The sequence below is a fragment of the Ascaphus truei genome, chromosome 6 (assembly GCF_040206685.1).
Source record: "Ascaphus truei isolate aAscTru1 chromosome 6, aAscTru1.hap1, whole genome shotgun sequence".
NCBI classification, from domain to species: domain Eukaryota; kingdom Metazoa; phylum Chordata; class Amphibia; order Anura; family Ascaphidae; genus Ascaphus; species Ascaphus truei.
Genome location: NC_134488.1, coordinates 44,135,949 through 44,162,350, shown reverse-complemented (window position 1 = coordinate 44,162,350; position 26,402 = coordinate 44,135,949). Strand labels below are relative to the sequence as shown.

The following is a 26,402-nucleotide window of genomic DNA, read 5'->3' as shown; positions in this document are numbered from 1 at the left end:
ATAAAATAGGAACATGAAAAGATTGTATCAGTGCTATAAGCTATCATTCTTTGTTATTTAATACACAAATGTAGTAAGGGTTATTGTTTCTACTAATAAAACAAAATATCCATTTGTAACACAGAATGCCATACAGTTTCCATAGGATTCAGTAGCAGTGATAACACAGAATATCACAGCATACTGTATGCCACCATAACTGTATACTGGCGCACCTGTGATCATTGTACACATTCACAGGGCTGTGTAACTTTATATCTAGGAGAAACAGACAATACATGAGTTAGGGTCCAGTACATCCCGTCAGATTCAAATTGGCTTTTTCACATATCAGATGGAGTCATTGTTACAGAGTTTTTTTTAGGGCTCAATGTGGCTCAAGGCTTGCACTGTTTAATGAAAGAACTGTTTTTCAGTATTGTACAACAAATACAGTGCAACAGAAAAAGAGAGCACTGGACTTGTAAGACCGGGCAGTTTGACATAAGGCCAGGTGCCCCTTCCCTTAAGGTTATGTGCTGTAAGGCCAGTGGGAGGGGTTAAGGAAGGGGTGCTTAAGGCAAAGTGGAGGTATCCTAGCTTCCTCTTTCTTCTAATCTACTGGAGTGAAGTCCCATCCACCCACACTGTTTTTTCAACATGAGAGATGTCAGCATTGGAAGAAAAGATCAGGATTTTTGCTTTGTTTTGTAACAGCTTGGGGAATGTGTTGGCAGGAGTAATGTTACTTTGGGAGAGGGACTCAGTTAGTATTGGTTCCTGGAGGGAGGTAGTACACCTCAGAAGTATTTAGTTTTGGTGATGACCTTCCAAGTGGAATTTGGTGAAGGCGGTGCCATTTCACACTAGGCTCGGTTGGTGTGATGGTGACCTTCCGATGAGGGCTCTGTGCATTCAGACCAAGGTGCTGATGGGCTAGGTGAGCATGATCTGAGCGTATCCCTCAAGCTCAGGTAGGTGTGAAGTGGAGCAATCTGTTAAGGTCCCTAGTTCGGGATAAAAAATCCCTGTACTTCTAAGGAAGGGGCTGCATGACTTTACGTAAAGGGGCCCACCCCTAAAGTGCAATGATGTCAGGACAGAGGGAGGGGTTAAGTAAGGGGTACATAGGGCAAGGGGGAGGAATCCTAGCTTCGTTTTTTTTCTAGGATCTACTGGACTGAAGTCCAACACACCCACCCTGTTTTTAGGCATTATTGATGTCGACTTAGAAATGAAAGATCAGGATTCGGCTCTGTTGTTGTCGCAGCTTGGGGTATGTGTTGGCGGGAGTAATATTACTCTGGGAGGGGGACTATTTAGTTAGGAAAGATGGTACCACTCCAGGCTCGGCAGCTGGAATGGTACTGACTTCTGGATGGAATTTGGGGAAGGACGTTTCATTCCAAACTTGGCTCGGTTGGTGAAGTAGTGACAATCTGGGAATCTGTGCATTTAGACTAAGGTACTGATTGGCTAGATGAGCACGAGCTGAGGGTATCTCTCGAGCTCCGGTAGGTGTGAGCAGAGTAATCTGTATAGGTCCCTAGTTGGGGATACATATGAGATATTTATCTGTGTAATAAATAAAGCTGTGGCCGTTAATTTCACCCAAGAAGTTGTACAATGTGTTTATTGGGAATGGGAGAGGAGTCCAGCTCGAGGCGTGGGTAAGTCATGTTTCCTATATCTGTATAACCTCAAATTCTCTGGTTCCCGATATGCTGCTTCCTCCACCTTTGACCCAGCTGGCATATTATCATACATACGCAAACTCATCACCTTGTGCCAAAGGGAGAGGGAAGTAAAATGAAGAATGGTTCAACCTGTTTAAATGCACATTAATATCCCACAAAGGTTACGGAGCTAACTGATTTATCCCATCACCCATTGAAGCAACAATTAAAAATTTATTTTTCAAAAGCTTTATTTGTCTGTTTTTAAAGGCATCAAAGATCAGGATTTAAGGCCTTACTTATGTCCCTGCTTTTGGGTCACTCTTATGCACATTTAAATCTCCCTCTCCTTGCGTGCCACAACAAACACAAGGTGATCATAATCCAAAAGATCTGATTTCTTCTTACTGCTAAACACAACTAAGCTCTGGATGATATAACCTGTGTCACTGAGAGCCTGACGCAAGAATTCTTCATCGTATGTCAGAACATGCAATGTGTGCTCACCCAGCTTGTAATATGACATATTGAGAAGTCCATAGAGTAAGAGATACCCCCCCACTTTTAGCAGTGATGACATGTTCTTCAGGATGCTGCGATATTCATCTTGGTGTTTGCTAAAAACTTCCAAGCACCCACAGCTAAGCAGACAGTCCACTTGGGGTAACACAACGGGCTCTGATGGGTTGGCTTTTGTGAGGTCACATTTTAGCACACGCGTCACTGCTCTTCTTGTTTTATCTTCCTTTTCTTGCCAATCCTCACTGAAAAACAGTAGAAATAATGATGTTAGCATAACCTTATGTCACATATACAGATGTAGTCATGTTATTGACCATCTCCCCATTGTGCACTTGGCCAAGTCTACTAAATAAAGGTTTCTCACACTGCAGCGTTATGCATATTATGTATGTCCCACTGTAATAAAGTTTGCTACATTTGTACAGTACCCCTTCAGTACAAGAGAAGGGTGCCTTGAAATAACTTCAATTAGATACAGATAACCACTTGTATTCTTATATGTTAGTCCTCGTCCAGGCTGAGAGCGACTGAGCCGTGCTGTGAGAGCAGGGGTGATTAGTGTCCAGTGTAGGTGTGCGCGGGGGGAGGGAGGTGCGTGCCGGAAGCATGCCCATGAAGTCACATGAGCGGTTCACCCTCATTGGCTGAACCGTGCATGTGACCAGGGCAAGAGGGACAATGTCAAAATAATTTGTCTAGGTAATCGCGGAGCGCTCAGGGGCACCTGCATCCGCACACTCAGGACAAACACATTGTCACAATGTGTTTGATCCCACTAAGCACGAGTGCGCACGCACGCTCAGCTTCACCCTGGACACGACTTAAGAAGACAGGAACATGAAAATATTGTATCATTGCTATCAGTTATAATTCTTTATCATTAAATACACAAATGTACTAAGGGTTATTGTTCCTTCTAATAAAACAACATATCCCTCTGTAACACAGAATGCCATACAGTTTCCATAGGATTCAGTGGCAGTGATAACACAGATTATAGGCTAAAGCAGTAAAAGTCAGGGCATTATTGAAAACCCTGCTCTCTGATTGGTTAAAATTCCGGGCATTATCCACAGTAATGCCCTGAATTTCAGCAGCTTGCAAAATGCAGTTTTCAATCTGTTTATTTCCAGCCAATCAGCTTTCAGAACAGCTGAGACATGGCATGGGATTGGTCAAAAAGTATCAGTCACGGTTTGACTCCTTCTCTCCCGAGCTGACTGAGATTTTCTGAGCAGATTCAGTTGAATTGGGGGGGAGGAGACTGCAAAGAAATAAGTGTGTTGTGTATAGAGGTTTAGTGTTGTGTGTGTGGGGGGGGGGGGGTTGGTGTAGAGGTGCTGTGTTGTGCTGTGTTGTGTGTAGAGCTGGGAGGGAGCGTGCAAAGTTTAAAAGTGGCTGCATTTTTTATTGTGGCTGGAGTGTGTGTGTGTGTGTGTGTGTGTGTGTGTGTCAGTAGCAGTGTTTATGGGTATAGCATGTGTGTGTAGCAGCAGAGTCTGTGTGTGTGTGTAGAGCTGCTGTGTGTGTAGAGCTGCTGCTGTGTGTGTAGAGGTGCTGTGTAGTGAGTGTAGAGAGGTGCTGTGTTGTGTGTCTAGAGCTCCAGTGTGTGTGTGTGTGTATAGGCACTGTGTTGTGTGTGTTGTGCTGTTTTGTGTGTGTGTGTAGCAGCAGTTTGTGTGTGAGCTGCTGTGTGTGTGTGTGAGTGTGTGTGTGTACACAGAGGGGGTGACAGTGTGTGTATATAGATATCTGCAGTGTAAGCGTATATAGAGGTGGTTTCATGTATTTACCATTTTATTTTAATAAAAAAAATCTATTTAACTATACAAAAGTGTCTATTATTTATGAAATAAGCTACATTTAGCCTATAATAGTAATAATCCCCTCAGAACAGGGCATTACTGGTCAATAATGGCCTCTCTGTGATCATTGTACACATTCACAGGGCCGTGAAACTTTATATCTAGGAGAAAAAGGCACTACATGAGTTAGGATCCAGTACATCCCTGCAGATTCATATGTGCATTTTCACATACCTGATGGAGTAATTGTTACAGAGTTTTTAGGGATTACTTAGTGTGGCTCAATGCTTGCACTGATTAATGAAAGAAATCTGGTGTTCAGTGTTGTACAACAAATACAGCAGAAAAAGTAAATACCTGTATTATCCTTATACCATTTGTTGTACCATTTCAGTTTGGCATCACATTTGACTTACTTGAAAATGAGACTAATATCTAAATGTATTTTCACAGGTAATATATTTCACAAATAAATAAAACAGGATCTAGAAAGTTCTCAAAATACTGTAACAGTACATATCTTTCAACATTTATAGATCTGCAGAATAAATGAGGACTGAATAGAAAATAGTCAAAAACAGCACTAAGTGGATAATTTATTTTTAAGGTTTTTATTTTTTCAAACCTGATTACATTTTCATGATTCTTTCTGTGCCCTTTCCCTATATTTATGGGTTATGCACCTTGCAATCACAGTACGTATTGATTGGACCGGAATCTGTGAATTTAACACATATTCTGAGCAGGGGCGGCTTTTGTGGCATTTATACCAACCGTACCGAAGATGTAAAGCAGAAACTGTAACTTTTAGGAAAAAATAATGGACTAAAAATGACTTTTTACCCTTTGCCTTCCATGTCACAGACATATTTGGACAGATGAGACCAATCAAAGGACCCTGGATACTTTTTCAACCACATTTCCAGTTCCTTGTGGTGGGTTTCCACAGGATCTAACACAATGATCTCCTTGAAGATTTCGCTGGCTGACAGGAGATGAAGAATTACCGGACCCATGGTGATATCAATTAGTGTATCTCCACTGACACCACCTAAAGCATAGAGACAAAGGTCCAGAAAATCATATTGATTAAACAATAATGTATCCAGCCTCCTCTTATTTCATCTTAGAAATAGCAAGCTTCAATGTTGATCTCTATGTAGTGATTGTGTTAATGCGAATATAGATGCTTCTATAGAAGATGTAGGGATTTTATTAACAAACATATATTGTGCAGTCGAACTATTCCTGGATGTAAACGCAGCATGGAAGTTAGAGGTAATTATTCCTGATAATATCTTTTAAGAAAGAGGATTCTGTCAATGGCATGTGTCTGTCTCTGTGTCACATTGCATTTATATTAAAAACTATCACCAACTGCTTGCAGCAGGTGTAATATGATCAGAAGAAATTCACATAAGGAATAGTGAGGGATCTAACTTTCCGTCCATCCAAACATCTGTCTGTCTGTCTGTCTCTTAAGGGTTTTCAATTTGGGTTTAAAATGTAAGATTCTAGTGGGTTCTGATTTCTCACACCTTGTGTCACCCATCTTTATTAGTTATTATAACAAGATGAATTCCTATTTTCTGGAAAATGCAATATTACTGATATTTTAAATGAAAAATTGAACTTATATTTGACTGTCTCAGATTAGAGGGGTTATGCATCAAAGTTTCCCAGTTTCAAATCTGGTGCAAAAACTTTACCACATAAAATCAAGGAGACGTTTTTTTATTATTCTAGTATTTCCCTCTTAGATTTAATTTAAAACATACCAGTTAAAATCAAATGTATTGAATAACAGTTGCAAATAGCAAAGCACTGAGACCCAGATTTTACACTGTAATGTGACATTAACATAAGTTCAAAAAGGGGGGGGGTGGACTGGGCGCTTCTAAAGTGATTTTATAGTGATAATAGACATATGTAATGAAATACAAAATGCAAAGTGAAAAAACTTAAATATGTGATCAACCAATATCTTTCACCAACCCATATTGAAGAATAGCAATGAAACAATATAAACAATGTGAAATGAAGCTGCTCAACATCCAGGTGGGACTGTTCTTTGTCCCAATGGTAACAGTTTTCTTCTTTGAGAAGAGGAGCGCTGAATATATCCAGTAATATGTGGAATGAAAGAAAACAAGATAGTGCAGATGGTATATGCCAATAGTTAAATAAATAATAAGGCTCCGATGTTGTTGCACTCATAAAACTTCCAGGTATAAAAGGCATGTCAGAGATTCTTCTCTCTCTGACTGGAGCCCTTTTGTAGAGAGATGGTGTAGTCACAGGATATCCCTCAATGTGTATGGTTTGTAGTCATCAAATATACAATGAGAGAAAGATGCCACAATAGTGTGTAATGTTTCATCAAATGTATTCAAAGGTTTAAGATAAAAAGTAACAAACTCACATTTTCCATAATATAAAATTCGTTCATTCTTGTTTTAAGTAATTGTATGTTATTTGCCCTGATTCAGTGAATCTAGTCCTGAGTTTACAGAACAGAAATAAACACACATACCTGATGTGAATGCCTTATACAGTTGTTTTAGTGGATATTCCAGTATCTCCTCTTGCAAATCATTATTTTCAGCACAAATATAGGTGTCCAATATTATTCTTGGATCTATGTCCACATGGTGGTACTGTTTGTGGCTGGAATCCATTGGGTTTATCTTCTGTTCTTCTGCTCTGACTCTGTGTCTTCCGAACTTCATGTGCATGAGAATCTTATCATCTGATTGGAAAGAGCAGCTGACTAGTCAGGTACACAGACATTGAGACAGAAATATGCTGAATTGTATTAGATAAATAAAAATCACTCAGTCACTGTAAATATTCTTGTCACAAGGTATCCTCTATTTTGTGCAGCACTGTGCCCATGAGTGCATCTGCATGTGTTCCACCGTCTTTAAATACTATATATATATATATAAATATAAATATATATATATATATCACACAGAAGACTAAGACAATCCCCAAAAATAGCACTCTAAATTTACCACAAAATAAATCTAGAAGTATAAAGGCAAAGACCAGGATTCTGAGTCAAAGTAGAAAAAAGGAAATATTTTAATTGCGAGCTATAAGACACACTAACATTAAAAACATAAACACACTAAAGGCAGTATGATGAAAATAAAAAGCTGTGACTAGAAAAAAAATATAAACAAATAATAAGGTATAATCACTGCAAGTAAACCCTAAAGCAAAAAATGTATCAAAAATACGATAATTAACCTATCAAATATATGAGGTGATACAAATGAGCTAAAAGATTACAAAACCTCCCTAAGGATCCTAGCTACAAATAATATAACTAAGCGCAAAAGAAAAATAAGAAATATAAGATGAATAAACTTATATACACAAAGGTGAACATAAGACAAAAATAATATATCTTAAACCAAGGGGGGGGGGGAGACAGGGGAAAATAGGATGAAAAATACTCAAGCCCTGTACAGCAATAACCAAAGAAAAAATAATAAAAATATCAAAAAGCCTTAATGCAAGATATGCCTGTGGACTCTGCAAAAAAGGAAAAACACATGGCTGTATAGAATACCAATGAAAGCCAGTGCTGAGTGCATGATCAGATAAGCATATGCCTAGATCCCACTGAGGGGAAAGAGACTCTGGGCAGCAGGGATAGTAATGCTCAGCTGTCCAAGATAGTATACAAGTCTGTCCAAAGGAGTATTGCGAAACCCAGTGACTTGGAACGGCGCTATAACCATCAGTGAAAGTGGTCAAAGAATAATATAAAAATATGGTGATTCTGAAAGATTCTCAACCTTCCAGGGAATATGCACTGATTCCCTTACAAACAGTTAGGATCCAGGGCAGGAAGGGAGCGATGTCATCAGGAATACCCAGAAAAAAACACATAAATAATCATAGTGTAGTAAATAAAATAAGTGTGAATCAAACTAAAATAACTTGGCTCTTATGGATGACCTACTTACAAAAAGTAAGGTAAAAAACAGCAGGTTTGTTTAAAGATGAGTCTTTAGGCACCTCAGCTTGAGACCGCAGCACACAACAGTAAACACTGGTAGCAGGCTGGATGATGTTTTCACGGAGGCTTCAGCTCCCAGTCAGGTATCTACTATATATTTGTGAAATCACTGTATGTCTGCGTCCCAAGGGTCAATCGCATTGGACCTTGGGCCTGTCACTCTTGCTCAGGCCATGCCCGCCCCCGCACACCTCTCATTGGCCTACGTCCAACACCAATGCCACACTGTCCCACCCCTCACTGACTCTCATTGGCCTGCGTCCAATGCCCGCCCCCGCACACCTCTCATTGGCCTACGTCCAACACCAATGCCACACTGTCCCACCCCTCACTGACTCTCATTGGCCTGCGTCCAATGCCCGCCCCCGCACACCTCTCATTGGCCTGCGTCCCACCCCTCACTGACTCTCATTAGCCTGCGTCCAATGCCCGCCCCCGCACACCTCTCATTGGCCTGCGTCCAACACCAATGCCCTAATACTTCCACACTGTCCCACCCCTCACTGAGTTTTGGGAACGCTGGGGCCACGCTTCACAGCTATCAAAACCTTCACGTCTGCTACCACAGACTGCCGAATCAGGTACAGCAGTGTTTCCCAAACTGTGCGCCGCGGCGCCCTGGTGCGCCGTGGCTTGGCTAGAGGGGCGCCGCGATCAGGGCCGCCAGCAGCGGGAAACAAGGGCTGCTAGCTCATTTAAAAAAAAAAAAAAACCTCTGAGGGGAAGCAGAGGAGCGGTCACGTGACCGCTCCCATCCAATGGGGCTGCAGCCTGCCCGGCATTGCAACTGCAGAGCCACCAGACAGCACCAAGGTGTGTGTGTGTGTGTGTGTGTAGGGGTGTGTGTGTGTGTGTGTGTGTGTGTGTGTGTGTGTGTGTGTGTGTGTGTGTGTGTGTGTGTGTGTGTGTGTGTGTGTGTGTGTGTGTGTGTGTGTGTGTGTGTGTGTGTGTGTGTGTGTGTGTGTGTGTGTGTGTGTGTGTGTAAAACGGGCTGCAGGGTGTGTGTGAAAAACGGGCTGCAGGGTGTGTGTTGTGTGTGTGTGTGAAAAACGGCCTGCAGGGTGTGGGTGTGTGTGTGTATATATGTGTGGTGTGTGTGTATATATGTGTGGTGTGTGTGTGTGTGTATATATGTATATATGTGTGTGTATGTATGTGTGGTGTGTGTGTATATATATATATATATTTATAATGTGTGGTGTGTATATATGTATGTGTGGTGTATATATATATATATATATATATATATATATATATATATATAATGTGTATGTGTGGTGTATATATATGTGTGGTGTGTGTGTGTGTGTATGTATGTATATATAGATATATATATATATATATATATATATATATATATATATATGTATGTGTGATATATATATGTGTGTGTGTGTGTGTGTGTGTGTGTGTGTGTGTGTGTGTATATATGTATGTGTGGTGTATATGGATGTGTGTGATGTGTGTGTGGTGTGTGCGTGTGAATATATTTATCAAAGTTGCACAATGTTAATAAATAATTTATTCTCACATGTCTTTTTTTTTTCATTTTTAAATATTATATAATGTACACACACACACACACACACACACACACACACACACACACACACACACACACACACACACACTGACAGCTACCAAGTGACAAACACACACACACACACACTGACAGCTACCAAGTGACAAACACACACAGTGATACCCGCCTACCAAGCGCGCTTGCTGTCTCCTCTGCCAGGCAGCGCTGATTACAGATGCAAGGGCTTTGTGCATCTGTTCAGCCCGGCTCAGCGACGCTGAGAGAGGGAGGCCCGGCGCGCACGCTGGAGGAGCAGCACCGGGAGACTGAGAGAGAGAGTGAGGTCAGAGAGAGAGTGATGTCAGAGAGAGAGAGTGATGTCAGAGAGAGAGAGTGAGGTCAGAGAGAGAGAGAGTGAGGTCAGAGAGAGAGAGTGAGGTCAGAGAGAGAGAGAGAGAAGTCAGAGAGAGAGAGTGAGGTCAGAGAGAGAGAGAGAGAGAGAGTGAGGTCAGAGAGAGAGTGAGGTCAGAGAGAGAGAGTGAGGTCAGAGAGAGAGAGAGTGAGGTCAGAGAGAGAGTGAGGTCAGAGAGAGAGAGTGAGGTCAGAGAGAGAGAGAGTGAGGTCAGAGAGAGAGTGAGGTCAGAGAGAGAGAGAGGGAGGTCAGAGAGAGTGTGAGGTCAGAGAGAGAGAGAGTGAGAGAGAGAGTGAGGTCAGAGAGAGAGAGAGTGAGGTCAGAGAGAGAGTGAGGTCAGAGAGAGTGAGAGTGTGTGAGGGAGACACCAACTGCGCACTGCAACTGTTAGGTATGTATTTACACCTTTGTTTTTACTTTGGGCGCCGCGTAAAAATCCTGATCGCCTTGGGGAGCCTTGAAAAAATTCTGATTGCCTTGGGGAGCCTTGAACCGAAAAAGTTTGGGAACCACTGAGGTACAGAATCTACACACAACGCACAAACACAGCACACACACACATTCACACAACACCAAACACTGCAGACTGCCTCTTCAAACCCCCCCTCCCCTCCACGCCACACATCTCCCTCCCGCAACCGGACCGCGAGGCCGCGGCCTCCACTCACACACCATGCCAACGATGTCCCTCCCCCTATCCCGCTACCTCACACAGTGTAGCTCCCGCGAACCGCACAGCACGCCACATCTCCTGCACCTCACACAGCTCCCTACCGCAACCGGACCGCGAGGCCCCCTACCCCGCTACACCATGCCACCAATGTCCCTCCCCCTATCCCGCTACCTCACACAGTGTAGCTCCCGCGGACCGCACAGCACGCCTCACATCTCCTGCACCTCACACATCTCCCTCCGCAACCGGACCGCGAGGCCCCCTACCCCGCTACACCATGCCACCAATGTCCCTCCCCCTATCCCGCTACCTCACACAGTGTAGCTCCCGCGGACCGCACAGCACGCCTCACATCTCCTGCACCTCACACATCACCCTACCGCAACCGGACCGCGAGGCCCCCTACCCCGCTACACCATGCCACCAATGTCCCTCCCCCTATCCCGCTACCTCACACAGTGTAGCTCCCGCGGACCGCACAGCACGCCTCACATCTCCTGCACCTCACACATCTCCCTCCGCAACCGGACCGCGAGGCCCCCTACCCCGCTACACCATGCCACCAATGTCCCTCCCCCTATCCCGCTACCTCACACAGTGTAGCTCCCGCGAACCGCACAGCACGCCTCACATCTCCTGCACCTCACACATCTCCCTACCGCAACCGGACCGCGAGGCCCCCTACCCCGCTACACCATGCCACCAATGTCCCTCCCCCTATCCCGCTACCTCACACAGTGTAGCTCCCGCGGACCGCACAGCACGCCTCACATCTCCTGCACCTCACACATCTCCCTCCGCAACCGGACCTCGAGGCCCCCTACCCCGCTACACCATGCCACCAATGTCCCTCCCCCTATCCCGCTACCTCAGACAGTGTAGCTCCCGCGAACCGCACAGCACGCCTCATCTCCTGCACCTCACACATCTCCCTACCGCAACCGGACCGCGAGGCCGCGGCCTACACTCACACACCATGGCAACGATGTCCCTCCCCCTATCCCGCTACCTCACACAGTGTAGCTCCCGCGAACCGCACAGCACGCCACATCTCCTGCACCTCACACAGCTCCCTACCGCAACCGGACCGCGAGGCCGCGGCCTACACTCACACACCATGGCAACGATGTCCCTCCCCCTATCCCGCTACCTCACACAGTGTAGCTCCCGCGGACCGCACAGCACGCCTCATCTCCTGCACCTCACACAGCTCCCTACCGCAACCGGACCGCGAGGCCGCGGCCTACACTCACACACCATGCCACCAATGTTCCTCCCCCTATCCCGCTACCTCACACAGTGTATGACAACACCTACCACTGGAAATCAGATGTTCGTTGAAATAAAATATGTTTTCCTAACTATTTTACTGTCTGTATAATGTACACAACACTCACCCACACAAAACCCCCTCATACACACACACACACACACGCAAACATCCTGTCATTCTATGCCACACACTACACTCAAAAACATGCCATTTTTAACATGTGTATGACCAACAACACGCACTCACACACGTCACACACACAACATGCCTCATACACACACACACGCCATCACACACCAGCAACACACACACATGCTCTCACACACACCACACACCATGCCACCGATGTCACTCCCGCTATCCCGCTACCTCACACACTCTACCTCCTGCGGAACAACCAGCACGCCTGACATCTCCTGCACCTCACACATCTCCCTCCGCAACCGGACCGCGACGCCGCGGACTACAGTCAAACAGCATGCCACCAATGTCACTCCCGCTACCTCACACACTGTATGACAACACCTACCACTGAAACTCAGCTGTTCCTTACAATAAAATATGTTTTCCTAACAATTTCACTGTCTGTATAATTTATTCTAAAACACTTCTCACACCACCACTCACACACAACACTCACCCACACAAAACCCCCTCATACACACACACACACACACGCAAACATCCTGTCATTCTATGCCACACATAACAACAAATCACACCTCACCTTCACCCTCATAATACACACACTACACTCAAAAACATGCAATTTACAACATGTCTATGACCAACAACACGCACTCACACACGTCACACACACAACATGCGTCATACACACACACATGCCATCACACACGCCACATACACACATGCTCTCACACACACCACACACCATCACACACAACACACACACAAATACACAAACACATGCACACACACACGCACTCAGCAACGCCACACGCCCTCAACCACGCAACACACGTACTCACACACACACACCAACCTCCTCTGCTGATACAACACACAAAACAACACTTCAACATAACCTTAACTACCACACACAACACAACCACCACTAAACAAACACACACACCCAACCCACTGTTCCAATTACACTGTTCCATACACACTACACTGAATACAATGCACATTTACACGTCTCACCACCCACTCCCATTGCACATCAACATCCCACCACACACAAACATATACAACAACACAACACCTCCGCTACTAACACACCTAGCACAATAAATCACCTCTTCCTTTCAATAACATATTTTACACAAAACATTACTATTTACACATCTGTCTAATTTATTGCACACAAACACTCAACTAACCAACACTGACACACACACTCACACACCACACACTCACTATCACATCACACACTCACTCATCCACACACACACCCCACACAATCAACAATCACACACAATAATTACATACACACACTATTCTGCCACACACACAGCCAACATTAACACAAAACAAAAACACACACAACATTTCAACACCTACACAAACGCACACCAAACACAAATAAATACCCCTCACCTCACACAGTGTAGCTCCCGCGAACCGCACAGCACGCCTCACATCTCCTGCACCTCACACATCTCCCTACCGCAACCGGACCGCGAGGCCCCCTACCCCGCTACACCATGCCACCAATGTCCCTCCCCCTATCCCGCTACCTCACATGAGTGAAGATATACTTCACAAAGCACAGAGACACAACCCATCACTCAATGTTACCTTTTCACCTGACATTTTCAACGAGGTACTCATATTGTTAGAAGATACATGTCTCTCTATCAATAACAAAACACTACTTCAATTAGGTCTAGAAGCTCCCCAACGTCATCATCACGATGTACTCAATACAGACCTTATGCGAGAGAAACAATACAATATTTCCATACTACAAGAATACTGTATGTTGCCACAAGAAAACCAATGTTAATTCCACAACAACTTAACACCTATGACAACATCATGCAGCACATAAACAACGAACAAGGTGCAATCCTGTTTCTTGATGCTCCAGGTGGAACAGGCAAAACATTTCTCATAAATTTACTCCTTGCAGAAATAAGAATGCACAATCATGTTGCACTTGCACTTGCATCATCTGGCATTGCAGCCACTCTTATGGATGGAGGAAGAACTGTGCACTCAGCTCTTAAATTACCACTAAACATTGTTCATGAAGAAAACCCAACATGTAATATTACCAAGACATCTGGCCAAGCCCGTGTTCTTCAAATTTGCAAACTTATTGTTTGGGATGAGTGTACCATGGCGCATAAAAAAGCACTTCAAGCCCTTAATAGAACCTTGCAAGACTTGCGTAACAATAAACAAATAATGGGTGGTGCTGTCATTCTTTTAGCTGGTGATTTCAGACAAACACTTCCAGTCATACCACGATCCACACCAGCAGACGAACTTCATGCATGCCTTAAATCCTCTATTTTATGGCGACATGTCAAACATTTTCCATTAACAACCAATATGCGAGTCCAACTTCTCGGCCACTCAAATGAACAACTTTTTGCACACACACTTCTTCAAATAGGTGAAGGCACTTTACCTACTGACTTAACATCAGGTGAAATTGCTTTTCCCACACATTTTTGTCACATGATGACATCACTTGAAGATCTCATACATCTATCCAAATCTCTTACACAATTACACAAACCACCAGTGGCTCTGTGAAAGAGCCATCCTTGCTGCCAAAAATACTTCTGTCAATGACATCAATCATCAAATTCAAGACATTATTCCAAACACAATTACTCAATACAACTCAATCGATACAGTTGTGGATTGCGATGAAGCCGTTAACTATCCACCTGAATTCCTACACTCCCTCGAACCATCAGGGATGCCACCACATCATCTTCGCCTCAAAGTTGGAGCACCCATCATGCTACTTCGCAACCTACACACACCTAACCTTTGTAATGGAACCAGACTGTGCATAAAAACATTGATGCCCAACCTAATTGAAGCTACTATCTTAACTGGCAACGCCAAAGGCCAAGATGTCTTCATCCCCCGCATTCCACTCATTCCTACAGACATGCCTTTTACTTTCAAACGGCTACAGTTCCCCATCAAACTAGCTTTTGCTATCACCATTAACAAAGCACAAGGACAATCTATAAAGTGCACTGGTATCAACTTAGAATCACCATGTTTCTCCCACGGCCAGTTATATGTTGCGTGCTCTAGAGTTGGATCCCCCCAACAATTGTACATCTTTGCTCCAACTGGAACTACCAAAAATGTCGTTTACAAACAAGCATTACAATGAACATTGACTTTCCTCAATTTCCATGAACTCTACATATTGCCATAAGAAATTACAAAAAAATGAAAGACACTCAATACACTACTGTCATCTTTTATTACTACATTATTTTACAACACACACTTTAACATTACATCAAATACACTCCTCTCAACAATGGACATTCACATCTTTCAAGAAGCATTTCCAACAATAACATTTTCAAAAATAACTACCGTAACAACTAACATACACTTCAAACATTTGCCCTCATATACATGTGCTTTCTACTACTGTTGATTTACAAACACAATTCTAACTAATATTACATAACATTGGCATCACATTACAACTTTCACATACAACATTTACACATACTTATTCACACTTCACATCCCGGGCAACGCCGGGTTTCTCAGCTAGTATTGTAATAAATGAGCACAATCACATAGGGGTTTTCTTTAGGCAGTAGATATGACGGATCGGCAGATGAAAGAACCTCCACTCCTCTCACTGTCCCTCCTCGAGGGTGCCCCCTCGTCCGGTGTCGGATGGATGGCGTCTGTCGTCACGTCCTGGCCTGGGGGTGACGACTTCCGGTAGGAGCGGATAGATCGAAGGGTAGGAGGATCGCCGCACCGCAACTATGCCTCCGGGGATGAAGCAGGTAGTCAGACAGCCAGACTGCGATGCAGCTGTACTCTGCTTACTCTGCTTGCTTGGCTCAACGCGTTTCGCTGCGTACCGCAGCTTCCTCAGGAGCAATGATTACATCCCCTAATGGGTGTTATTTAAATAGCATACTCAATTAGGTCAATAATTAAAAACACAATCAAATAGTTAATTAATAAATTACACACAGGTTCTCCCATAAAGGGTACATAATCACTGTGGTCCAAAAATACGACGCATAAAATACATTAATATGTTTATTAACTCTATTTTAAGAGGATCAAAAATAATAAAATGTTAAAATGTATATAAAAAATAAAAATAATAAAATTCAATTAATAAGGAGGTATCAAATGGAGAGAGATTCATGGATTTAAAGGGGGAGAGAGAAAGAGACATGGGTTAATCATGGGAATATAGGACAGGAATCATAGAAACAGGCAGCAGCATATTATAAAATATAGAATCAACTCATAGTGTATTACTGACATGTATCAAAGCTGAAAGTGCAATTACAGTGACAAGAGGAAAGGTGTAATCTCAAAGTCTACATTCAGACCATTAGGTGTGAGAGTATTGAGTTTATGTACCCAGTACATCTCTCTTTTACTTAAGTCTAAGTTTCTATCCCGTCCTCTCCAATGCTGTGCAACATGTTCTATAGCGGTAAATTTTAGCCCTACTGTATTGGAGTTATGGAATATAGAGAAATGCTTAGAAACATTATGTGTCTGGACACTGCGTCTGATATTACTTAGGTGTTCTAAGATGCGTGTCTTGATAGCTCTTGTTGTCTTTCCCTCAATTATTTAGATTTAAATATTTATATATAGAATGGCATTCTAAAAAACTAGGTCTTACTTTAAGGAAGTTGACAGCAATAACTATATTCTACGCACAAGCTGTCACCACAATTTATGGATGGATAACGTCTCGTACAACCAGTTCAGAAGGATGCGTAGAAATTGCACTGATGCTGCAGTGTTCAGTGATCAGTGTAATATACTAAAGGAACGCTTTGTAGAAAAACATTATAGGACAGACCTTCTGGACACAGCATTTGAAAAAGCCAATTGTCTGAATAGAAAGGATCTAATAGTGCCCAAAAACAAAGATAAAACTATAAATACAAACTTCGATACAGCATTTTTAACTTCTTTTAATAAAGAATCAAACAATATTAGTAAAATAATAAATAAACACTGGCATGTCCTGCTGAATGATCCAATTTTGAAGGATGAAATCCCAAAATACCCTAAGGTAATCTTCAAAAAAGCGAGAAATTTGAAGGGTATGATAGCCCCCAGCGCAATAAAAAAACTAGAGACAAATAGGAATGGATGGCTCCAGAAATTGGAAGGGTTCTACGGCTGTAGTTCCTGCAAAGCCTGCGAATACAAACAACAAGATAAAAAGGGATTTAAGTGCAATAATAGAAATGAGGAATACAAAATAAAACAGTACATGAATTGTAATTCAATTTACATAATCTACCTCCTTGAATGCCCCTGTGGGCTACAATATGTGGGAAAGACAACAAGAGCTATCAAGACACGCATCTTAGAACACCTAAGTAATATCAGACGCAGTGTCCAGACACATAATGTTTCTAAGCATTTCTCTATATTCCATAACTCCAATACAGTAGGGCTAAAATTTACCGCTATAGAACATGTTGCACAGCATTGGAGAGGACGGGATAGAAACTTAGACTTAAGTAAAAGAGAGATGTACTGGGTACATAAACTCAATACTCTCACACCTAATGGTCTGAATGTAGACTTTGAGATTACACCTTTCCTCTTGTCACTGTAATTGCACTTTCAGCTTTGATACATGTCAGTATCACACTATGAGTTGATTCTATATTTTATAATATGCTGCTGCCTGTTTCTATGATTCCTGTCCTATATTCCCATGATTAACCCATGTCTCTTTCTCTCTCCCCCTTTAAATCCATGAATCTCTCTCCATTTGATACCTCCTTATTAATTGAATTTTATTATTTTTATTTTTTATATACATTTTAACATTTTATTATTTTTGATCCTCTTAAAATAGAGTTAATAAACATATTAATGTATTTTATGCGTCGTATTTTTGGACCACAGTGATTATGAACCCTTTATGGGAGAACCTGTGTGTAATTTATTAATTAACTATTTGATTGTGTTTTTAATTATTGACCTAATTGAGTATGCTATTTAAATAACACCCATTAGGGGATGTAATCATTGCTCCTGAGGAAGCTGCGGTACGCAGCGAAACGCGTTGAGCCAAGCAAGCAGAGTAAGCAGAGTACAGCTGCATCGCAGTCTGGCTGTCTGACTACCTGCTTCATCCCCGGAGGCATAGTTGCGGTGCGGCGATCCTCCTACCCTTCGATCTATCCGCTCCTACCGGAAGTCGTCACCCCCAGGCCAGGACGTGACGACAGACGCCATCCATCCGACACCGGACGAGGGGGCACCCTCGAGGAGGGACAGTGACAGGAGTGGAGGTTCTTTCATCCGCCGATCCGTCATATCTACTGCCTAAAGAAAACCCCTATGTGATTGTGCTCATTTATTACATTATACCTGACTGGGAGCTGAAGCCTCCGTGAAAACATCATCCAGCCTGCTACCAGTGTTTACTGTTGTGTGCTGCGGTCTCAAGCTGAGGTGCCTAAAGACTCATCTTTAAACAAACCTGCTGTTTTTTTCCTTACTTTTTGTAAGTAGGTCATCCATAAGAGCCAAGTTATTTTAGTTTGATTCACACTTATTTTATTTACTACACTATGATTATTTATGTGTTTTTTTCTGGGTGTTCCTGATGACATCGCTCCCTTCCTGCCCTAGATCCTAACTGTTTGTAAGGGAATCAGTGCATATTCCCTGGAAGGTTGAGAATCTTTCAGAATCACCATATTTTTATATTATTCTTTGACCACTTTCACTGCTGGTTATAGCGCCGTTCCAAATCACTGGGTTTCACATTGTTTCTCTGCACTTGATTTGGTGGCTGCTGTACACTTTTATTATCTATATATATATATATTTTTCTGACACTATGGAAGTTGTTTCACCCAATATATTTGCAAAAAGACAAAATAGACATTTATTGTTTAATGATATTAATACAACACATTCGCCCGGTGAAGGATGATTTTCTAGATGAAGAATTCATCAAACTAGAGAGATTACTAATTAAAGACACAAGAGATGGTTAGACCTTAAATTCCTAAATAGATATATGGATTGTAAGCGTATTCCAAGAGGCTTGAGATTCACAAAAAACCCATCATCCAATTTGGATGATGAGGAATTTGTGAAAAATTGGCATGAGACCATAGATAAATGCTCTTTTAATTTGATGACATCCCTGATTAATCAACATAAAAAGCATATTAAGAAAATTGATGAGGAGGTTACTATAATAGAAGAGAAACTGGCACATATGGAAGATACCACTGAATTTAAAATCAAAGATCGTGAATTGAAAAAGAAAATTGATAGACTTGAACAAGAACTTTTTACTAGCAAATCCAATAAATTTCTGAGAGATGAGGAAGATTACCTCAGAGGGGAACAAAGAGACTGGAAGAAAAAGAAAAGCTATCAACCACAGAGCAGACCTGAGGAAAGATTAGCTAAAGAGCCTCAGACTACTTTGGAGCAGAATGGTACTAAACCATATTTAGATAATAATAAACGTCATTTTATAACTAGATTACCATGGAGAGATAATTATGACTCTAATCACACACATTATATTCCAAGGAAAGATTTTATGCCTAAACAACATTTTATTCAAGAAAGAGAACTAAAGGAGAGAGACCCCAATAGAGAAAGGGAACATTACAATGAGAGAGTACCCCCAAGAGAGAGGGAGCAAGCAGTGGAGAGGGAAAGACGTAGGGAGAGAGACATGGCTAAAGAGAGAGAACAAAGAAGGGAAAGAGAATATAAGGAAAGAGAGCTACATAGAGAAAAAGAATTACAGAGGGAAAAAGATATTTTAAGAGAGAAGGAATACAGAAGGAATCGGGATTTAAAAGAAAATAAAGAGAGAGAAAGAAAAGAGAGAGAATATCAAAAAGAAAAAGAATTAAAAAGAGAGAGAGAATTGAGAAAAGACAGAGAGAATAGAAAAAGAGAGAGAGATATGAATCTGCTAAATATGCTAAAGCTAGTAGATCCCGCTCCCCTATTGGAGCTACAGGGACAAGTGATTTTCTAGATATGGAAGACCCCATAAGCATTTGGGAAACAAAAAACCCATTCACTCCCCTCTTAGAGACAGAAGAGGAGAGTCATTATCCCAAAGGGGAAAGAAACAGAGAGGAAAACGGGGGGGAAGAAAGAAAAAAGTGAGAACCAATCCTGAAAAGAATAGAAGCATCTTCAATCTTAGTAATGTAGATCTAACTACCTCACAGTTAAGTGTCATTTCCAAGGGTTTGTCCTTTGCGCCCACTTGTGGACCTAATATCTTTGAACTATTTGTGGACGCAAATAAATATATTAGAAAATTAACAGTAAAAAGGTTTTTTCTAAGCAAGAATGTTGAGTCAAGAATGTCTAATCTCAACCCAATCATAGAGAAAGAAAGTGAAACATTCAAGCACACGACATTAAAGAATAAATCCACCTTTAACCCTGCCTACTATAAGGGCAATCATATAGAGGTCTTTTATAATCTGATTGTCAAAGACTTTGAGGAGCTCTCAAAGAGTAACAAATCAAAAATCAGGAATAATATGAATAAGGAAGAGAGGTCTGCCTTAGAAGAAATAACAAATAACACAAAAATAGTCATCAAACAGGCTGATAAGGGAGGGGGGGTAGTCATCTTAAATAGAGATGACTACCTAAAAGAAGCCCACCGCCTCTTAGGAGACAAAAAGACTTATGAAATTCTAAAAAATAACCCTACTAAAACCTTTATAAATGATCTAAAAGTGCTCTTAGAACGAGGTAGGGAATTGGGTATACTGAATGAGAACGAATATAAATTTTTATTTAATGAATATCCCCAATTACCGATATTTTATATACTGCCAAAAGTCCACAAATGTATGAAAAAACCTCCCGGGAGACCCATCATCTCCGGAATTAACTCACTGACATCAAATCTGTCATCTTATATTGACACTTTTCTACAAAGTCATGTTAAATCCCTTAAATCATATCTGAAAGATACTACAGATGTGTTACATCTGTTGGAGAGCTTTACCTGGAAAAATGAGTATATTATGGCCACTATAGATGTTGCGTCTTTATACACATCAATAGAAAAGAATCTAGGATGTGAAGCAGTGAATTTCTTTCTTAAACAAAATCCAGATGTGAAAGAACAGCAAGTCCAATTTATTATCGATGGAATATGCTTTATACTTGATAAAAATTATTTTTGGTTCGAAAATTAATTTTATATTCAAAGATGTGGCACCGCCATGGGTACGAGGTTTGCTCCCAGTTACGCCAACCTCTTTATGGGACTCTGGGAGGAACACCACATTTGGCCAGGCGGCGTACTGGGGGCGGACCTTGTCCTATGGCGGCGCTACATCGATGATGTTATTTTGATCTGGCGAGGCAGCCAGGAGAGTTTAGACTCCTTTCTATCAAGTATAAATACTAATACGTATAATCTACAATTTACCTCTATAACAAGTACAACCTCTCTCAATTATTTAGATTTAAATATTTATATAGAGAACGGCATTCTAAAAACTAGGTCTTACTTTAAGGAAGTTGACAGCAATAACTATATTCTACGCACAAGCTATCACCACAATTTATGGATGGATAACGTCCCGTACAACCAGTTCAGAAGGATGCGTAGAAATTGCACTGATGCAGCAGTGTTCAGTGATCAGTGTAATATACAAAAGGAACGCTTTGTAGAAAAACATTATAGGACAGACCTTCTGGACACAGCATTTGAAAAAGCCAATTGTCTGAATAGAAAGGATCTAATAGTGCCCAAAAACAAAGATAAAACTATAAATACAAACTTCGATACAGCATTTTTAACTTCTTTTAATAAAGAATCAAATAATAAATAAACACTGGCATGTCCTGCTGAATGATCCAATTTTGAAGGATGAAATCCCAAAAAACCCTAAGGCAGGGGGGCGCAAACTTTTTTCCCTGCGCCCCCCTGCCGGCTGTCCCCTCACTCCCGCGCCCCCCTCCCAACCCCAACTTACCCGCGCTCCGGCGTAATGACATCACGTTGCCATAGCAACGTGACGTCACATGACCTCGCAGCGTCATTTTGACGCCGCGTTGCCATGGCGACACAGGGAGGAAGCCGCCGGAGCCACGGTAAGTTAGGTTTACAGAGGCCCTGCAGCTCCCCCGGCACTTAATTTAAGTGCCTTCGGGAAGTGCGCGGGGCCTCTGTAAACCCTGCGCCCCCCGTCGGCAGTGTCACGCCCCCCCTGGGGGTCGCGCCCCACAGTTTGCGCACCGCTGCCCTAAGGTAATCTTCAAAAAAGCGAGAAATTTGAAGGGTATGATAGCCCCTAGTGCAATAAAAAAACTAGAGACAAATAGGAATGGATGGCTCCAGAAATTGGAAGGGTTCTACGGCTGTAGTTCCTGCAAAGCCTGCGAATACAAACAACAAGATAAAAAGGGATTTAAGTGCAATAATAGAAATGAGGAATACAAAATAAAACAGTACATGAATTGTAATTCAATTTACATAATCTACCTCCTTGAATGCCCCTGTGGGCTACAATATGTGGGAAAGACAACAAGAGCTATCAAGACACGCATCTTAGAACACCTAAGTAATATCAGACGCAGTGTCCAGACACATAATGTTTCTAAGTATTTCTCTATATTCCATAACTCCAATACAGTAGGGCTAAAATTTATCGCTATAGAACATGTTGCACAGCATTGGAGAGGACGGGATAGAAACTTAGACTTAAGTAAAAGAGAGATGTACTGGGTACATAAACTCAATACTCTCACACCTAATGGTCTGAATGTAGACTTTGAGATTACACCTTTCCTCTAGTCAATGTAATTGCACTTTCAGCTTTGATACATGTCAGTATCACACTATGAGTTGATTCTACTGTATATTTTATAATATGCTGCTGCCTGTTTCTATGATTCCTGTCCTATATTCCCATGATTAACCCATGTCTCTTTCTCTCTCCCCCTTTAAATCCATGAATCTCTCTCCATTTGATACCTCCTTATTAATTGAATTTTATTATTTTTATTTTTTATATACATTTTAACATTTTATTATTTTTGATCCTCTTAAAATAGAGTTAATAAACATATTAATGTATTTTATGCGTCGTATTTTTGGACCACAGTGATTATGTACCCTTTATGGGAGAACCTGTGTGTAATTTATTAATTAACTATTTGATTGTGTTTTTAATTATTGACCTAATTGAGTATGCTATTTAAATAACACCCATTAGGGGATGTAATCATTGCTCCTTAAACAAACCTGCTGTTTTTTACCTTAATTTTTGTAAGTAGGTCATCCATAAGAGCCAAGTTATTTTAGTTTGATTCACACTTATTTTATTTACTACACTATGATTATTTATGTGTTTTTTTCTGGGTGTTCCTGATGACATCGCTCCCTTCCTGCCCTGGATCCAAAGGAGTATTGCTCCAACATGTGTAGCAGTCTCTCAAGCAGTCCACAGGAGTAGCACCATAATGCACAGGTCACGCTTAGCAAATCATGTACACTGCCGAAAATGAACACTCAACGCGTTTCAGCCTAGGGGGCCTTCATCCCGGAGTGATAAAAGAATAGTGGAGGCTTGCTGGGCTTTATACTGTGGCCAATCAAAAATCGGCACATGTCCGCAACCAATTGCAGTAAGGTTAACGGAGGGCGGCGTCATCTGCACAGGTGCCGAGTTGAGATAATCAATGACGATGCGTCTAGGGGAGGAGAAATCCCCAGAAGTAATGTTGTAACTCTTTTGTACATGTGCAGACACTCCCATTTGTAGCGTCTCAATTCAAGAGTCAGGGTGACGTCATCGGAGCATTGTAAACAGACAGGAGCAGCATATATAAAGTTCTTATCTACATGAACAAACACATAATTATTAGACAAAGATGAGGTGATACAGTATGCCTTATAAAATATACAGTAAGGCACAAAGAGTAAGAAAGCAAGCACAAAACATATGACATTATGAGCAAAAAGAAAATAGTATCTAATGATTAAAAAAATAAATAGTAAAAACAGAAGAGGGAAAATAGGATGAATTGAAAGAGCGCAGAGAAAGAGAGTCATAACCAAAGAAAAGTGTACATAAAGAAGTTCCTACAGCCTCACTAAGCAATATAGCACAAATGAAAAAAGGAGAAGCTAGGTGAAGCTATAAGAACAATGCAAAACTAAGGGAGTCCTTCATTCCCCTGGGTTGCATAGTATTAAGGAGAACTATCCAGCTGCATTCTTTTTTGAGGAGGGCTTTCTCCAAGTCCCCTCCTCTAATGCCCAAGGACACTTTGTCAAACGCAAATGCAGAAATATGCGTATATATAATATACTAGCTGATATACCCGGCGTTGCCCGGGCGTGGAAGTTCAGGGGGCATGGAGTGGCGGGACAAGGGGCATAGAAGGGCGGGGCGGGGGGGCAAGGGGCATAGAAGGGTGGAGGTTGCAAGGGGCGTGTAAGGGGAGGAGCAAGGGGCGTGGAAGGGGGTGTGGAAGGGGAGGGGCAAGGGGCGTGGAAGGGGGACGTGGAAGGGGGGGCAAGGGGCGTTGAAGGGGGGCAAGGGGCGTGGAAGGTGGGGCAAGGGGTGTGGAAGGGGGGGCAAGGGCAGGGTGGCAAGGGGCAGGGGGCAAGGGGCATGGAAGGGCGGGGCGGCAAGGGGCAGGCGTGGAAGGGCGGGGCGGCATAGGAAAGGCAGCGAGGGAGGGGGGGCAAAGGAAGGGCAAGGAGGGAGGGAGGGGGGCAAAGGAAGGGCCGCTTAAAGGAAGGTCAGGGAGGGAGGGAGGGGGGGCAAAGGAAGGACAGGGAGGGAGGGGGGGCAAAGGAAGGGAAGGGAGGGAGGGGGGGCAAAGGAAGGGCAGTGAGGGAGGGGGGCAAAGGACGGCAGGGAAGGGGGCAAAGGAAGGGCAGGGAGGGAGGGCAAAGGAATGGCAGGGAGGGAGGACAAAGGAAGGGCAAAGGAAGGGCAGGGAGGGAGGGCAAAGGAAGGGCAGGGAGGGGAGGGGGGCAGGGAAGCGGGAGGGGGGGCAGGGAGGGGGAGTCAGGGACCCATTCCCCTGCGTTTCCTCACCTTGCAACCGGCCACGCTCCTTTTCCTCCGGGTACCGGCCGCCCTCCTCCTCCACCTCGGGCGGTGTCCATGACCCCCGGCGAGGCTGAGATGCTCTGTTGAGGGGGTGCTGTGCCCTTCACGGGAGGGGCGGAGAGAGCCGGAGGAGCGCTCTCGTTGATGGTGAGCGGTGTGTAGGAGGTGAGAGCCGCAGAGAGCGTGCTCAGTGTGTATGGGTGTGGGGAGGGGGCTGGTGTGTGAGAGGGTGAGAGCGCCGGGTGTGAGAGGGTGAGAGCGCCGGGTGTGGGAGGTGAGAGCGCCGGATGTGGGAGGTGAGAGCGCCGGGTGTGGGAGGTGAGAGCGCCGGTTGTGGGAGGTGAGAGCGCCGGGTGTGGGAGGTGAGAGCGCCGGGTAAGGGTGCGGCCTGTGGGAGGAGAGAGCGTGCTCTGGGTGGCCAAAGAGAGCCATGGAGGTTAACTCCTTGCGCCAGGCGGTGCTCCCGGCTCGCCAGCGGGGGGGATGTTACCTGCTTGCTGGCGCTCCCGGCGGTAATACCTTGCCCCGAGGAGAAGAGCCGAGTGGGCAGGCAGCGGCGTGTGAGAGGCGGCGGGAGTTTTGCTGGCGGCGTGTCGAGAGGTAAGTTGGAGGAGGCTTGGCGGCGGACAGGCGTGGGTTTGCGGTGAGGAGGGGTTTGCGGTAAGGGGGGGGTGTTTGTGGTTAGGGGTGGCGGGGTGTTTGTGGTGAGGGGGGCACAGGGGTGTGTTTGAGACACTGTTAGAGCACACCAGCCAATGAGAGGTGTGCGGGGGCGGGTGGGCCAAGGGAGCCATCTCATTGGCCTGAGGCGGAGTGACGGGCCAAAGGTCCAATGTGATTTCCCCTAGGGACACAGGACAGACAGACAGGCATACAGTGGTTTGAAAAATATATAGTAATATATATAATATATATAAAAATAAAGAAAAAAAATGAAAAGTGTCCCACTGAAAGCACTCTAGCAACAATAATTATGAAAAAATGTTTATTTATTGACATGGAAAACACTAGACAGATATAAATATAAAAAAATCCCCCAAGGATCTCTACAACTGGAGAAATATAAGAATATCCGGGTAATACTATGACCCTAAGTAAATATAGAAAAAAACAGGATCTTACTACTCAGGTGAAAAAAGAGAAATAACCTCCTGAGATATATAAAGACCGACCGGTCAAAATATTGTTACAACAGCTGTATGCTGTGAAGTATTAATGGCTGATAATAATAATTGCCAA

The 26,402-nt window shown here is 43.1% G+C and overlaps 1 protein-coding gene across 1 annotated transcript; it reads right to left on the bottom strand.

Annotated features, from left to right (window-relative positions):
- Positions 1 to 1,888: 1,888 nt before the first annotated feature.
- Positions 1,889 to 6,782, bottom strand: LOC142496450 (nicotinamide N-methyltransferase-like). The gene is made up of 3 exons (XM_075603145.1): positions 6,516 to 6,782; positions 4,826 to 5,033; positions 1,889 to 2,419 (listed from the first exon to the last, which is right to left on the bottom strand). The coding sequence occupies exons 1-3, from the start codon at positions 6,715 to 6,717 to the stop codon at positions 1,990 to 1,992; spliced, it is 840 nt and encodes a 279-aa protein (XP_075459260.1). The 5' UTR covers positions 6,718 to 6,782; the 3' UTR covers positions 1,889 to 1,989.
- Positions 6,783 to 26,402: the final 19,620 nt, after the last annotated feature.

What these genes read in the sequence shown, in the direction of transcription:
- LOC142496450 (XM_075603145.1), bottom strand. Translation starts at nt 6,717, where the DNA reads ATGCACATGAAGTTCGGAAGACACAGAGTCAGAGCAGAAGAACAGAAG. An exon ending in GTATAAGGCATTCACATCAG is followed by an intron (nt 5,034 to 6,515) that starts GTATGTGTGTTT and finishes TCTATGCTTTAG; the next exon opens with GTGGTGTCAGTGGAGATACA. An exon ending in TGTGACATGGAAGGCAAAGG is followed by an intron (nt 2,420 to 4,825) that starts GTAAAAAGTCAT and finishes ACTGTTTTTCAG; the next exon opens with TGAGGATTGGCAAGAAAAGG.